Source organism: Lampris incognitus, unplaced genomic scaffold, assembly GCF_029633865.1.
Source record: "Lampris incognitus isolate fLamInc1 unplaced genomic scaffold, fLamInc1.hap2 H_6, whole genome shotgun sequence".
NCBI lineage: Eukaryota > Metazoa > Chordata > Actinopteri > Lampriformes > Lampridae > Lampris > Lampris incognitus.
The window spans coordinates 204,999-218,375 of NW_026611081.1; the positions used below are offsets into that span (position 1 = coordinate 204,999).

Here is a 13,377-nt window from a genome sequence, read left to right on the forward strand (position 1 = left end):
TATTCTCTCCACAGTTTTTGAGCGTGTTCAGCTCCAGGTTGTTATGGCCGCACCAGAGGGTCAGCTGATCAACCTCCCATCTTTATGCAGACTCATCACCATCCTGGATAAGGCCAATGATGGTTATGTAGTCCACAAACTTCAGGAGTTTAACAGACAGGTCTCCTGAGGTGCAGTCATTTGTGTAGAGGGAGAAGAGTAGAGGGGAGAACACACATCCCTGGGGGGCACCAGTGCTGATTTCCTGGGTGCTGGATGTGATTTTCTCCAGCCTCACCAGCTGCCTCCTGTCTATCAGGAAGTATTTAATCCACTGGCAGATGGGGGCTGGTACAGTGAGCTGGATGAGTTTGGAGTGGAAAATATCCGGGACGATGGTGTTGAACGCTGAGCTGAAGACCACAAACAGGACCCTTGCATATGTCCCTGGGGAGTCAAGCTGTTGGAAGATGTAGTGCAATTTCATGTTGACTGCATCATCCACTGACTTGTTTGCTCGGTAGGCAAACTGCAGGGGGTCGAGCAGGGGGCCTGTGATTTCCTTCAGGCCAACACCAGTCTCTTGAAGGATTTCATGACCACAGATATTAGGGCAGTGGGCCTGTAGTCATTTTATCCTGTGATACTGGGTTTCTTGGGGACCAGGATGATAGTGGAGGTCTTGAAGCAGGAGGGGACTTCACACAGTTCCAGTGATCTGTCGAAGATCAGTGTGAAAATGGGGGCCAGCTGGTCAGCACAGACTTTCAGACAGGAGGGTGACATGCCATCCAGGCCCGGCGCCTTCCTGGTCTTCTGTCTCTGGAAGAGCTGGCACACGTCCTCAACACAGATCCTGAGTCTGGGTGGGGGGGTCAGTGGGGAGGGCGGAGTGGTTGGCAGGGAGTGCAGTTGGTTGTGAGTTGTGGCTGTTGAGGGTGAGCGGTGTGAAAGTTTGCTTTTCAAAGAATGCAACCAAATAGATGACTGAATGGGACATAGGGATATGCAAATATCAAAGTACCCTAGAAGACTATCTATTCTCCTGAAAAACTCCCCATAAGGCTTGGAATGTACAGGAACAAAATTCCTGAAATAAAAAAGCTTTAAAAAAATGTTAAGGGGGCAGACGAAGCACTTGGAGCCCTGAGAGGATCAGACTTGTAAATGCCTCATCCTTCTTGTCTTGCGACTTCAGACGAGACACTTAGGCACATGAACAGCCCTAATACCCTGACAGGGGTCCTAGGCTAGGGGTCAACAGGCCCAGAGTTACCTTTCCATACCTTGGTATAGTTGTGGTCATCTCTTGGAATCTCTAAAAGACCAGTAAGGATCAACAGAATCCACCCATTATCCGAAAAGCTTATCCTGCTCTCAGGGTCACTGGAGCCTATCCCAGCAGTCATTGGGCGGCAGGGAGGGAGACACCCTGGTCAGGCCCCAAGCCATCACACAGGGCCCACGCCCACACACACACACACACACACACACACACCTAGGGGCTATTTAGTTCGGTCGATTCACCTGACCTACAGGTCTTTGGGAGGAAACCGGAGCCCCTGGAGGAAACCCAAACAGACACAGGAAGAACATGCAAACTCCACACAGAGGACGACCCGGGACGACCCCCAAGGTTGGACTACCCCGGGGCTTAAATCCAAGACCTTCTTGCTGTGAGGCGACCACGCTAACCACTGCATCACCGTGCCACCCGGATCAACATAATGTCATTACAAAATACAGCAAATCATGCACTAAGCAGCAGTGCTGCGGCACACAGAAGGCAACAACGTGAGCACCTAACAGCGTGTGACGTCCTCCCTCTTTCTTCTGCGGGGAACGGCGACAGCTGGTGGTGCAAAGCCTTTGACAATTGCTCTGCCTTCCTCTGTGAAATGTGCAAAATTCTTTCCATGTCATGTTAAAAATACTCTCTCTCTCTCCCTCCCTCCCTCCCTCTCTCTCACTCGCTCGCTCCCTCTCTCGCTCTCTCTGTAGTTTCCAGTTCTTCTCTTTTTCCTCATTCAGAACTTTTCTTTTAATGATGATGAATAATGAATAATATTAAGTTTATATTGTCTTTATTACTTTATTCACTTGCCTATTTTGTCAAATGTAAGACATGATGAGGCTTAACCAGTGGCGTTTCTGCCCCCCCCCCCGAAAAGCACCATCTTAAGGGGAAAGAACACTTTTTAATTGTATTATCATAAACACAAGATAAATGAAAGTGCAACAGCAGGCGTGCTAAAAAGGTAAACAAAAAGCATACTCAACACATTTGTGCACTTATAAAATCAATAATTAAAAAATATAAAATAAATTGATAAAAAATAAAAACAAAATATTTACCAATATGTCATCAAATATTTAACAGGTGCATCTCTCTCATCGTTTCACTCATAACCTATAACGTCTTAATGCGTGTGTTATTCGTTTTATTTCCTACTCATTATAAATACATATTGTCCCAAAATTATTATTTTTTTAAGAGGGGGGGCGCCGGTGGCAACCTAGGTGACCGCCCAGGTTGCCTATGCTTAGAGATGCCCCTGGTTTTAACAACTCGTGGCTAAAACAACTTTCCAGGACACACATTCATATTGTAACCTACAAAAAAGACCCACTGGCTGACCACTAGGGGGTCTGCTCCCTTTAGTCGAGTGGTTAGCGATGTCACCTCGTGGTGCAGCACAAAAACGGGTTGAATTCCGCAGCGAGCGGGAAAGCGCTAGGTTACAATATGATAGCCCTGAACAAACACGTAAATTAATCCTGGGCAAATACTGCTAGCGACGTAGGTAATGTAATCCCTTTTTAAGTCCAGTTTCACATCCACGGGTCAGTTCGTCATATATTTAAGGTAATTATTTTCATTCTCTCATTCAACCCAGAGCCATAAGGATAACACATTATGCATATTCACTGTACATATTCTCATATTCATGTGTTTCCTTTTATATGCGTGTGTTGTTGTAATGGTTCATGGTGCTGCTAGTTTTTCTCTTTCTTTTTGCACTGGAACTAAGCGACCATGCTGCACCAGAGCAGGCACCACCAGCGTTCCTGCACGGCAGTATCCCAGAATCTAGCTTACGTAGGCTTGCACAGAACTAATGGCAACATGGCCACTAGTTATTAGACCTGAACATTTATCATTTGGTATTTACGCTGGTGACAAATGAAGGTTGCATGGAGAGCGCCACTTGGTCCCACAGCGCTCATTAGGATGGAGCATGCATGCTAACTGTTAGCTGACTACTTCTTATAGACGGTGTACAATTAACACTAGCAAACCGACAGGGCTAAGTTAGATTTAGCTAATAATAGCTAGCTGAACTAGATTTCGCTGGTCCTTCACACGATGAAAATGTACTCAAATTCAAATGTCCTATCAGAGTATTGAAGAAGGTATTTTTAATACTTACCTTCTGTTCCCCACTGCATACAGTATGCGTGGGAGTAGGACAGCATGTGAGCAAGGAGCCGCGAGTTTGTATTTTTCCATCTTTTTCCATGAGTCGCAAAGCTATAACTTCACAACAAAGCTGACATCACATCAACGCCATGACATCACAACAACGCTATGACATCACAACAACGTGTTTGGCCAGTTGCAATTATGATCCTGCAGCAACGTTTATCATGATGTCGTAGGAGCAACACCAACACGTCCATATCAGATCATGCATGGTGGTGGTGCTGGTGGGGGGGTAGTATTTGGTACTACTACTACTACTTCTATTTCTACTACTACCACCACTACTTCTACTATTTTAATTTCAATACTTTCTCTTTGCATTTCTCTAAATGCATGTATCAGTCTACCCAACCACCTATCTATCTATCTATCTATCTATCTATCTATCTATCTATCTATCTATCTATCTATCTATCTATCTATCTATCTATCTATCTATCTATCTATGTTTTTCTGTATTTTCATCTGTTCTACGTATGTCATGTTCTATGTATTACTTCAATTCAGTTCAGATTAAATTAAGTTTTTGTTGTAGTTTATAGTATTTTTTTATTTTATTTATTCGATTTTTATGTTGATGGATTTTTATAAAACCAGAGAAATGAATAGAAATGTCAAACCATCCTGGACATGATGTGTTTTTAGTTGTACATCAGAATAACCGAAGAGACCAGCAAACTGACTGTGGTGCTAAACGTGTTTCTATGGACTCATATTCTGCTTCATAACTCTCATGAAACTACATGAAACTACATGAGACTACATGAAACTACATGAGACTACATGAGACTACTAGACACTACATGAAACTACATGAGACTACATGAGACTACTAGAAGCTACCTGAAACTACATGAGACTACTAGGAGCTACATGAAACTACATGAATTTACATGAAACTACATGAGACTACATGAAACTACATGAATCTAGATGAAGCTACATGAAACTACATGAGACTACATGAAACTACATGAGACTACATAAATCTACATGAAGCTACATGAAACTACATCAGACTACATGAAACTACATGAGACTACATGAAACTACATGAATCTACATGAATCTATATATGAAGAGACATGAAGCTACATGAAAATACACGAGACTACATGAAACTACATGAGACTACATCGGACTACAAGAGGAGATATAAACCACATCTCATGTGTCACACATTTACCCGGGTCGCTGGAGAGACTCTGGCCTGCTGGTGACGTCACAGTTACCCGGGTCGCTGGAGAGACTCTGGCCTGCTGGTGACATCACAGTTACCCGGGTTGCTAGAGAGACTCTGGCCTGCTGGTGATGTCACAGTTAACCGGGTCGCTGGAGAGACTAGCCTGCTGGTGACGTCACAGTTAACCGGGTCGCTGGAGAGACTCTGGCCTGCTGGTGATGTCACAGTTACCCGGGTCACTAGAGAGACTGGCCTGCTTATGACGTCACAGTTAACCAGGTCGCTAGAGAGACTCTGGCCTGCTGGTGACACCACAGTTAACTGGATCGCTGGAGAAACTCTGGCCTGCTGGTGACGTCACAGTTACTCGGGTCGCTGAGAGAGACTCTTGCCTGCTGGTGACATCACAGTTACCCGGGTCGCTGGAAAGACTCTGGCCTGCTGGTGACATCACAGTTACCCGGGTTGCTAGAGAGACTCTGGCCTGCTGGTGATGTCACAGTTAACCGGGTCACTGGAGAGACTCTCGCCTGCTGGTGACATCACAGTTAACCAGGTCACTGGAGAGACTCTGGCCGTCTGGTGACATCACAGTTAACCGGGTCGCTGGAGAGACTCTGGCCTTCTGGTGACATCACAGTTACCCAGATCGCTAGAGAGACTCTGGCCTGCTTATGACGTCACAGTTAACCGGGTCGCTAGAGAGACTCTGGCCTGCTGGTGACACCACAGTTAACCGGATCGCTGGAGAGACTCTGGCCTGCTGGTGACGTCACAGTTACTCGGGTCGCTGGAGAGACTCTGGCCTGCTGGTGACATCACAGTTACCCGGGTCGCTGGAGACTCTGGCCTGCTGGTGACATCACAGTTAACTGGGTCGCTGGAGAGACTCTGGCCTTCTGGTGACATCACAGTTAACCGGGTCGCTGGAGAGACTCTGGCCTTCTGGTGACATCACAGTTACCCAGATCGCTAGAGAGACTCTGGCCTGCTTATGACGTCACAGTTAACCGGGTCGCTAGAGAGACTCTGGCCTGCTGGTGACACCACAGTTAACCAGATCGCTGGAGAGACTCTGGCCTGCTGGTGACGTCACAGTTACTCGGGTCGCTGGAGAGACTCTGGCCTGCTGGTGACATCACAGTTACCCGGGTCGCTGGAGACTCTGGCCTGCTGGTGACATCACAGTTAACTGGGTCGCTGGAGAGACTCTGGCCTTCTGGTGACATCACAGTTAACCGGGTCGCTGGAGAGACTCTGGCCTTCTGGTGACATCACAGTTACCCAGATCGCTAGAGAGACTCTGGCCTGCTGGTGACATCACAGTTAACCAGGTCACTGGAGAGACTCTGGCCTGCTGGTGACATCACAGGAAGTGGAGTGCATGTGAAAGAATGCAGTATTGTCCCTCATCACCAGCCCTCTGCTGCCTCCAGAATAAGCAGGGACCCCTCCCCTTTTCAGCAGAGAGGTTGTTAAAGGAAGAAGATCTTAGATCTTTACATCTTGGAGATGTGAAGATAGAGTTTAAGAGACTAAGGGAATATGACAGCGGTTAAATCAGGAACACAGTAGAATAGAATAGAACCCTGTCCATTAAGTGTAAATCAGGGCTCAGAGGGGCTCAGGTGTGCTGTCACTCATGTGAGCAAGGAGCCGCCAGTTTGGATTTTTCTGGTCTTTTTTCCACGCGTCGCAAAGCTATGACGTCACAATAACATGACTGGTCAGTTGCAATGGCGATCTTGGAGCAACATGGTTATGGGGGGGCTGATATTGGTACTACTACGACTTATTACTACTACTTCTACTGCTACTACTACCTCCACTACTTCTACAACTACTCTGCTATTTTAATTTGATATGTGATATTTTAATGTGATATGGACTGATATGTGACTTATGTGACATATTTGAGTCTGATAGAATTTGACTTGTGATTAAACTGAATCAGACAACAGAACTCACAACTGGAACATCTGCCTCTCTCTCTCTCTCTCTGTCTGTCTGTCTCTGATAGTTGGTCGCCCAAGGGCAGTTCAGAGTGTTGAAGGTTCCTCTGGGCTTCATCAAAGCCTTACAATGGGTAAGTCAACTCATCTGCATGTAATTAAATCCAGCGTCACTTTAACACTGAGAGTAAATCACCTGTTTCCTGCCACACGCCCAGCACACACATGTAGGCTGCTCTGCACACTCCGAGTGCTCCATGGGCGACAGTGGTGTGTGTGTGTGCGTACGTCCACGTCCATGTGTCCATGTCCGTGTGTGTGTGTGTGTGTGTGTGTGTGTGTGTGTGTCCTGTGGTGGACTGGTGATCTGTGCAGCATGTCTCCTTGTCTTCTGCATCAATGCATGCTGGGATAAAGTCGAGCCCACCCTGACAACTCTGAACTGGATCAGGCAGGTGTAGAAATGAATGAACAAATGAATGGATGAAAGAGGGAATGGAGATAAATGATGATTAGTTCAACCTCAAGTCTAGTCCAGGTCTGTCTAAATTAGACCCTCCTGTCTAAACCAGTTCGAGTCTGGTTTCACTGGTTTACAAAGACTGGAAGTGTTATTCGAACCAAAAGAATGGGACCTGTCGGATGCAAATCTGATGATGATGATGTCACTGGAGGAGGGAGTCTATGAACATGCAGGATATTGTCAGTCACTATACAACCCTGCTGGTCTTTTGCTGGCTGGCTTATTAGTGACATCTAAGTAACATCATAACCACAACTATTCCATAAGCATACCATAACCGTACTGTAACTGCTGTAGCAGGTGCACGTGTGCCTCAGTAGGCCTCCAAATTTGAGAAAATATACTGTTAAGAGTTTCTGCAAACACTCAGAAATAATGACCCGGTCTGACAGACAGCTGACCAGATCTACTATTGCACTACCTAAAGTCGTGGATGGCGTTCACATCGATGTAATTGTTTGTGGATTCTCCTCTCTCCTGCCCTACCTGCACCAGCACACTCGAGTGCATCAGATTTCCACCATGGGGCCAAAAAACGTCAACCAGGAGGAGGATTTCTAGTCACTGTCTATGATCCCTGAGCTGCTTGATCAGGAGAAATCATTTTTTAAACACTCGAATGAGCAACAGGAAAAACATTTCAAGCCTTTGGTTCAATTAATAATGGACTTAACAAACCAAAGGATGGATAATATCATGAAAGATGTACAGGACATTTCAGATCAGTTTGCAGTTCTCACAAAAGGATGTGAGGTTGGTGTGGCGTTTGAATTGTTCGCTGTATTTTTTTCGGATTTCCCCTGTATTCTTCATCTGTCTTACATGCATGGTCAGGTAAACTTTCTTAATACTTTTTACCGGGTGTTCAGTGGTTTTATTGGGTGGATTTCAGGAGGAACGGCGTCCTCCAAGATGCCACCTCCGTCCATCCGTCACCGGATCTGGATAGTCTCGCCGGAGCCAAGCGTGACGGTGCAGGAGGTTTTGTTGGCCGTAGGAGAACAAGTTGGTCATGGCAAGCTACTGTTTGCTTCCAGGATGAACAAGGCTCCATCAGTAGTCAGGTAACAGGTGAGGGCGAGGGCTTCGATTACGATTCGGAGTCTGATAGTGTGTCAGTTGCTGAAACATCAAACCGCAGCACAGATCTGTGTTCCCTGGAGGACATAAATGTTTTTTTGGATGAAACTTTTGGGAAGTCAGTAGAACATGCCTTTCTGACTAGACCAAGCTAGTCTAGACCAGACTAGCTTGGTCTAGTCAGAAAGGCACAAACTGAGGAAGCCTCTTGGATGAGAGGCGAAACGTCTTCAAGGATATAGACCAAGTCCAGTTGCACTTGATTCAACTCCTTTTGATAACCATGACCTGGATGAATGAGAACATTCACAGACATGTTGCAGAACAATTTGGGTCTGACACCCTTAAAATGGTGAGGGAATATGAAAGGATGGCTCGGAAGATTGCAGACTACAGAAACCACTTGCGATTCAATCTGAGATGCAGACAACACAGGCTCATACCCACTAGCCTGCGCCTGTGTACCACAATGAAAGGACATAGAGCAGACAGAATCATAGAGAACGCACAGAGTTAACTCCTGAATGAAAGAGTGAGACAGGTCCATTTCACTATTGAAGGGCTGAAGGAGAAATCTGACCAACTACTCCAGCAAATAACATCCCACTTGCCCGGTGCAGTCTTGGAGAGGATCGCTGATTTCACCAAGAAAGCCCAACTATCTCAACACCACAAAACCAAAGACAGGCAGACAAGGAAGTTTCAAAACTTACAGCGATGAACCAGCAACACTAGCCAAGCAGATATACTTACCTGGAGACAAAAGACAGAACATCCCACACAAAATGGAACGGAGAACAGATGGATCAAGAATCTGTCGGCCAAGGTACTTTCCCAATCAGAGAAGGAGGTCTTAGCCAAAGGACTGAACTTCGCCATGACACCCAAACAACTACCTATAGTTGACTTCATCACATCCACAGAATCAGCCATAAGGAAAAACAAGCTAATGGAAACCGAGGTGGAACAGCTTAGGTTAAAGGTATCAGCAGCTCTGTCCAATGCGAAACTCCCTCCTTCCAACCCAACCATGGAGGAAAGGAAAGCCGTGACAGCCCTGAGCAAGGATGAAAACATCACTATCCTTCCAGCAGATAGGGGAAGATGCACGGTTATCCTCGACACAACAGACTACCACGCCAAGATCACGTCATTATTCAGCGACACCGACACCTATGAACCTCTGAGACGCGATCCTACTAGTGGTTACAAGAGGAGAATAATAGAGTACCTACAGAAACTACAGAAAGGAGGAGCCATTGATCAGATACAATACCACCGTCTCTACCCACAAGATAACATTCCATGCATATATGGACTCCCTAAGATCCATAAAGATGGAACCCCCCCTCAGGCCCATCGTCAGCAGCATAAACTCGGTCACGTACAACATTGCCAAACATATAGCCAACATCTTGACCCCTTTAGTTGACGAAACACCTCACCATGTTCAAAACTCCATTGACTTCGTGGACAAGGTCCAAGGTGTAAAACTGGAACCAAATGAAACCATGGTATCCTACGATGTGACCTCGTTATTCCCCTGCATCCCAACCATGGAGGCTTTGGAAACTGTGAGGCAAAGTTTGCTACGGGACGACACCCTCCACAATAGGACCAACCTCAGCCCAGACCAGATTTGCCAACTACTGGACCTTTGCCTGAACACTACATATATCCAATTCAGGGGCCAGTTTTACAGACAGAAACACGGCTGTGCAATGGGCTCACCAGTATCGCCCATTGTGGCCAACTTATATATGGAAGAGGTAGAACACAGGGCCCTGAACTCCTTCAGAGGAACACCTCCGAGCCACTGGTTCAGATATGTGGACGGCACATGGGTCAAAATCCAAACACAAGAGGTGCAAGCGTTTACCAAACACATCAACTCAGTGGACAAGAACATTAAGTTCACAAGGGAAGACGTAAAGAACAACAGTTTGCCCTTCTTGGACTGTGACGTCCACATTGGGGAAGACAGGAGCCTCCACATTGGGGTTTACAGGAAACCTACACACACAGACCAATATCTACTTTTCGACTCACACCACCCTCTGGAACACAAACTGAGCGTCATCAGAACTCTGCAACACAGAGCTGACAATGTGCCCAGCAGCACTCAGGCACAACGAGAAGAACACAAACACCTGAGGGGAGCTTTAAAAACCTGCGGCCACCCCAGTTGGACCTTTGTGAAAACTGCAACACGTTCCAAAAAGACCAGACTAGTTTGGTCTAGTCAGAAAGGCACGAACTGAGGGAGCCTCTTGGATGAGAGGCGAAACGTCTTCACGGATATATACCAAGTCCAGTTGCACTTGATTCAACTCCTTTGGATAACCATGACCTGGATGAATGAGAACATTCACAGACAAGTCAGTAGAAGTAAAACATTATTTCAATAATACGGACAAGTTCATTAGGACTGTTGGTCATCTGCAGAAACAGGTTGGTGTTGAGCTGCTTGATGAGAAAACATTTCCACCTTAAGGAACACGTCACAGCCTTGAGAAGGGCAGCAAAGGGGAAAACTGTAAGAAGAAAGTTGTGAAACAAATTATGATCATGCGTCACAGGGTGCTTTATTCTTGTTTCTGGTTCATGCCGGTGTGTTTCTGTCTCTATCTTATTTTCTGTCCTACCCATCTTGTGCAGGGGCTCAGGGTTGGATCTCTTAATATTAATGGTGAGGCGTCCGGGTAGCGTAGTGGTCTATTCCGTTGCCTACCAACATGGGGATTGCCAGTTCAAATCCCTGTATTACCTACGGCTTGATCAAGTGTCTCTACAGACACAATTGGCCGTGTCTGCGGGTGGGAAGCCGGATTTGGATATGTGTCCTGGTCGCTGCACTAGCACCTCCTCTGGTCGGTCGGGGCGCCTGTTCGGGGGGGGGGGGCGTGATCCTCCCACGCGCTACGTCCCCCTGGTGAAACTCCTCACTGTCAGGTGAAAAGAAGCAGCTGGTGACTCCACATGTATCGGAGAAGGCATGTGGTAGTCTGCAGCCCTCCCCAGATCAGCAGAGGGGGTGAAGCAGCGACTGAGACGGCTTACAAGAGTGGGGTAATTGGCCAAGTACAATTGGGGGGGAGGGGGGGAATAATAATTTTAAAAAAAACAATAATGGTGGGTGGGACAAACGTAAGAGGGCTTTAGTGGCTGAGGTTGTGAAGCAGAAAAAGATAGATGTGGTTTTTCTGCAGGAAACTCATAGTGACCAAACTAAAGAGATAGACTGGGGGGTGGTGGTGGGAGGGGTCATATGTACTCAGCCTGGCACCAACTTTAGTGTGTGTGTGTGTGTGGGGGGGGGTAGCAGTGTTACTAACTATAAGAACTAATCCAAGAATTGTATCATCTGTGGAGTTAGTCAAGGGGAGATGTCTGATTGTAAGGGTAGAAATTTAAGGGTGCATTTTCTGTTTGGTCAATATATAAACTTAGCACAGAAAGTAAGGAAATTTGTGTTTGGTAGATTATTTCTTTGTTGTAACAATGCTTCTTGGCAATAAATCTTATATCAGGCACCTGATTGTCAGCACCTGGGGTACCAGAAGCTCAAAACAAGAGTCAACAGCAACAGCAAAATAAGCTGTTTGGCATTGGCAGAGAACATTTGGCAATTTTTTCATGGGCGCAAGCCACATACTCAGCTCTGCTGCTCATCCCACAAATGCATGTTCCTCACAAATGTGGCACCATTTAAAAGGGAAATAAACAGGCTTTCCAACGGTATAAGATTTATTGCCAAGAAGCATTGTTACAACAAAGAAATAATCTACCAAACACAAATGTCCTTACTTTTTGTGCTAAGGGGGCTGACAGATCAGCTTTTCTTCGTGTTTTGAGGGATGAACTGCAGAAGTGTGGTCAGGAGCAGCTGATCATGGGTGGGGACTGAAACTGCACCATTGATTTCACCATGGACAGGACACGTGAGGAACCACACATTCACTCATCTGGTAGCTTAGGCAGTATAGTTATTCAATTAGATTTACTAGATGCATGGAGGTTGAAACACCCCACTGGTAGACAGTACACATGGGTCAGGGTGAGCAATAACAGGGTTAGTGCAGCCAGGTTAGACAGGTTCCACATTTCAAAGTCACTTGCATCCAGTCTAGTTTGTAGCTCCATTACTCCAGTTGGCTTCACTGATCACCATCTCATCACGGTAGATTTGATCATTTCTCCTGGGCAAAAAGTTAGGTCATATTGGCATTTCAACAACAAGTTGTTGCAGGATAGCGTTTTCTGTCAGAGCTTTGAACATTTTTGGGACTGCTGGCAAAGTAAAAAAGCTAATTTTGATTCGCTGAGGCAGTGGTGGGAAGTGGGTAAGGCACAGATTCGTGTCTTCTGTCAGCAGTATACGTCTCACTCCACTGCTAGTATTAAAGCAGCAGTCCAGGAGCTGGAGGACCATATTAAGAAAATTGAGTGTGTTATGAATAGTAATTCAGGTGTTGCTACTGACGGCCTACTGCAAGAAAAAAGACTGGACCTCAGGATTTTCATGCAGGAGAGAGTGAAAGGAGCCCTCGTTAGGTCTTGTTTCCTGAACATTAAAGACATGGATGCTCCAAGTGCTTTTTTTTCAGTTTGGAGAAGATTGTTGCCTAGAGCAAGCTGATGACATCCCCAAAGCTCCCCGGTGGCAGGCTGACGACTGATCCAAAGGAAATGAGGAGTCATGCTGTGGCTTTTTACTCTTCTCTCTTTGGAGCAGAGAAGTGTGATCACAGGGCAGTTCTTCAGAGCTCCTCAGCTCATTCCAAGGGAAAAGACAGGCCTGGATAGAGAACTCAGACTGAAGAAGTTGGCTGTAGCTGTCGGTCAGATGGCTTCAGAACGGGCTCCAGGAACAGATGGACTCACCATTGATTTTTACAAGTGTTTCTGGTGTTCTTTTGGACCTGACCTGCATGAAGTTCTCTTGGAATGCTTCCATGCAGGGATGATGCCTGTCTCTTGTAAGAGGGCAGTTCTTTACTTGCTCCCTAAAAAGAGAAATTTAGCTTTGCTGAAAAACTGGAGGCTGGTGGCCCTCTTATGCTCAGACTATAAAGTGCTTTCCAGAGCACTGTCAAACAGACTAAGAGACTATCTGAATATACTTGTCCATATGAACCAAACATACTGTATACAGGGCAGAACAATAATGGACAAT

The 13,377-nt window shown here is 46.0% G+C and overlaps 1 protein-coding gene across 1 annotated transcript in view; it reads left to right on the forward strand.

Annotated features, from left to right (window-relative positions):
• The window catches only part of sypa (synaptophysin a), a 56,562-nt gene that overhangs the window by 17,864 nt on the left and 25,321 nt on the right, over positions 1-13,377 (forward strand). The window contains exon 2 of the mRNA XM_056301731.1: positions 6,667-6,732. Within this exon, the coding sequence (XP_056157706.1) occupies positions 6,667-6,732 (66 nt within the window). The remainder of the gene's footprint in view (positions 1-6,666; positions 6,733-13,377) is intronic.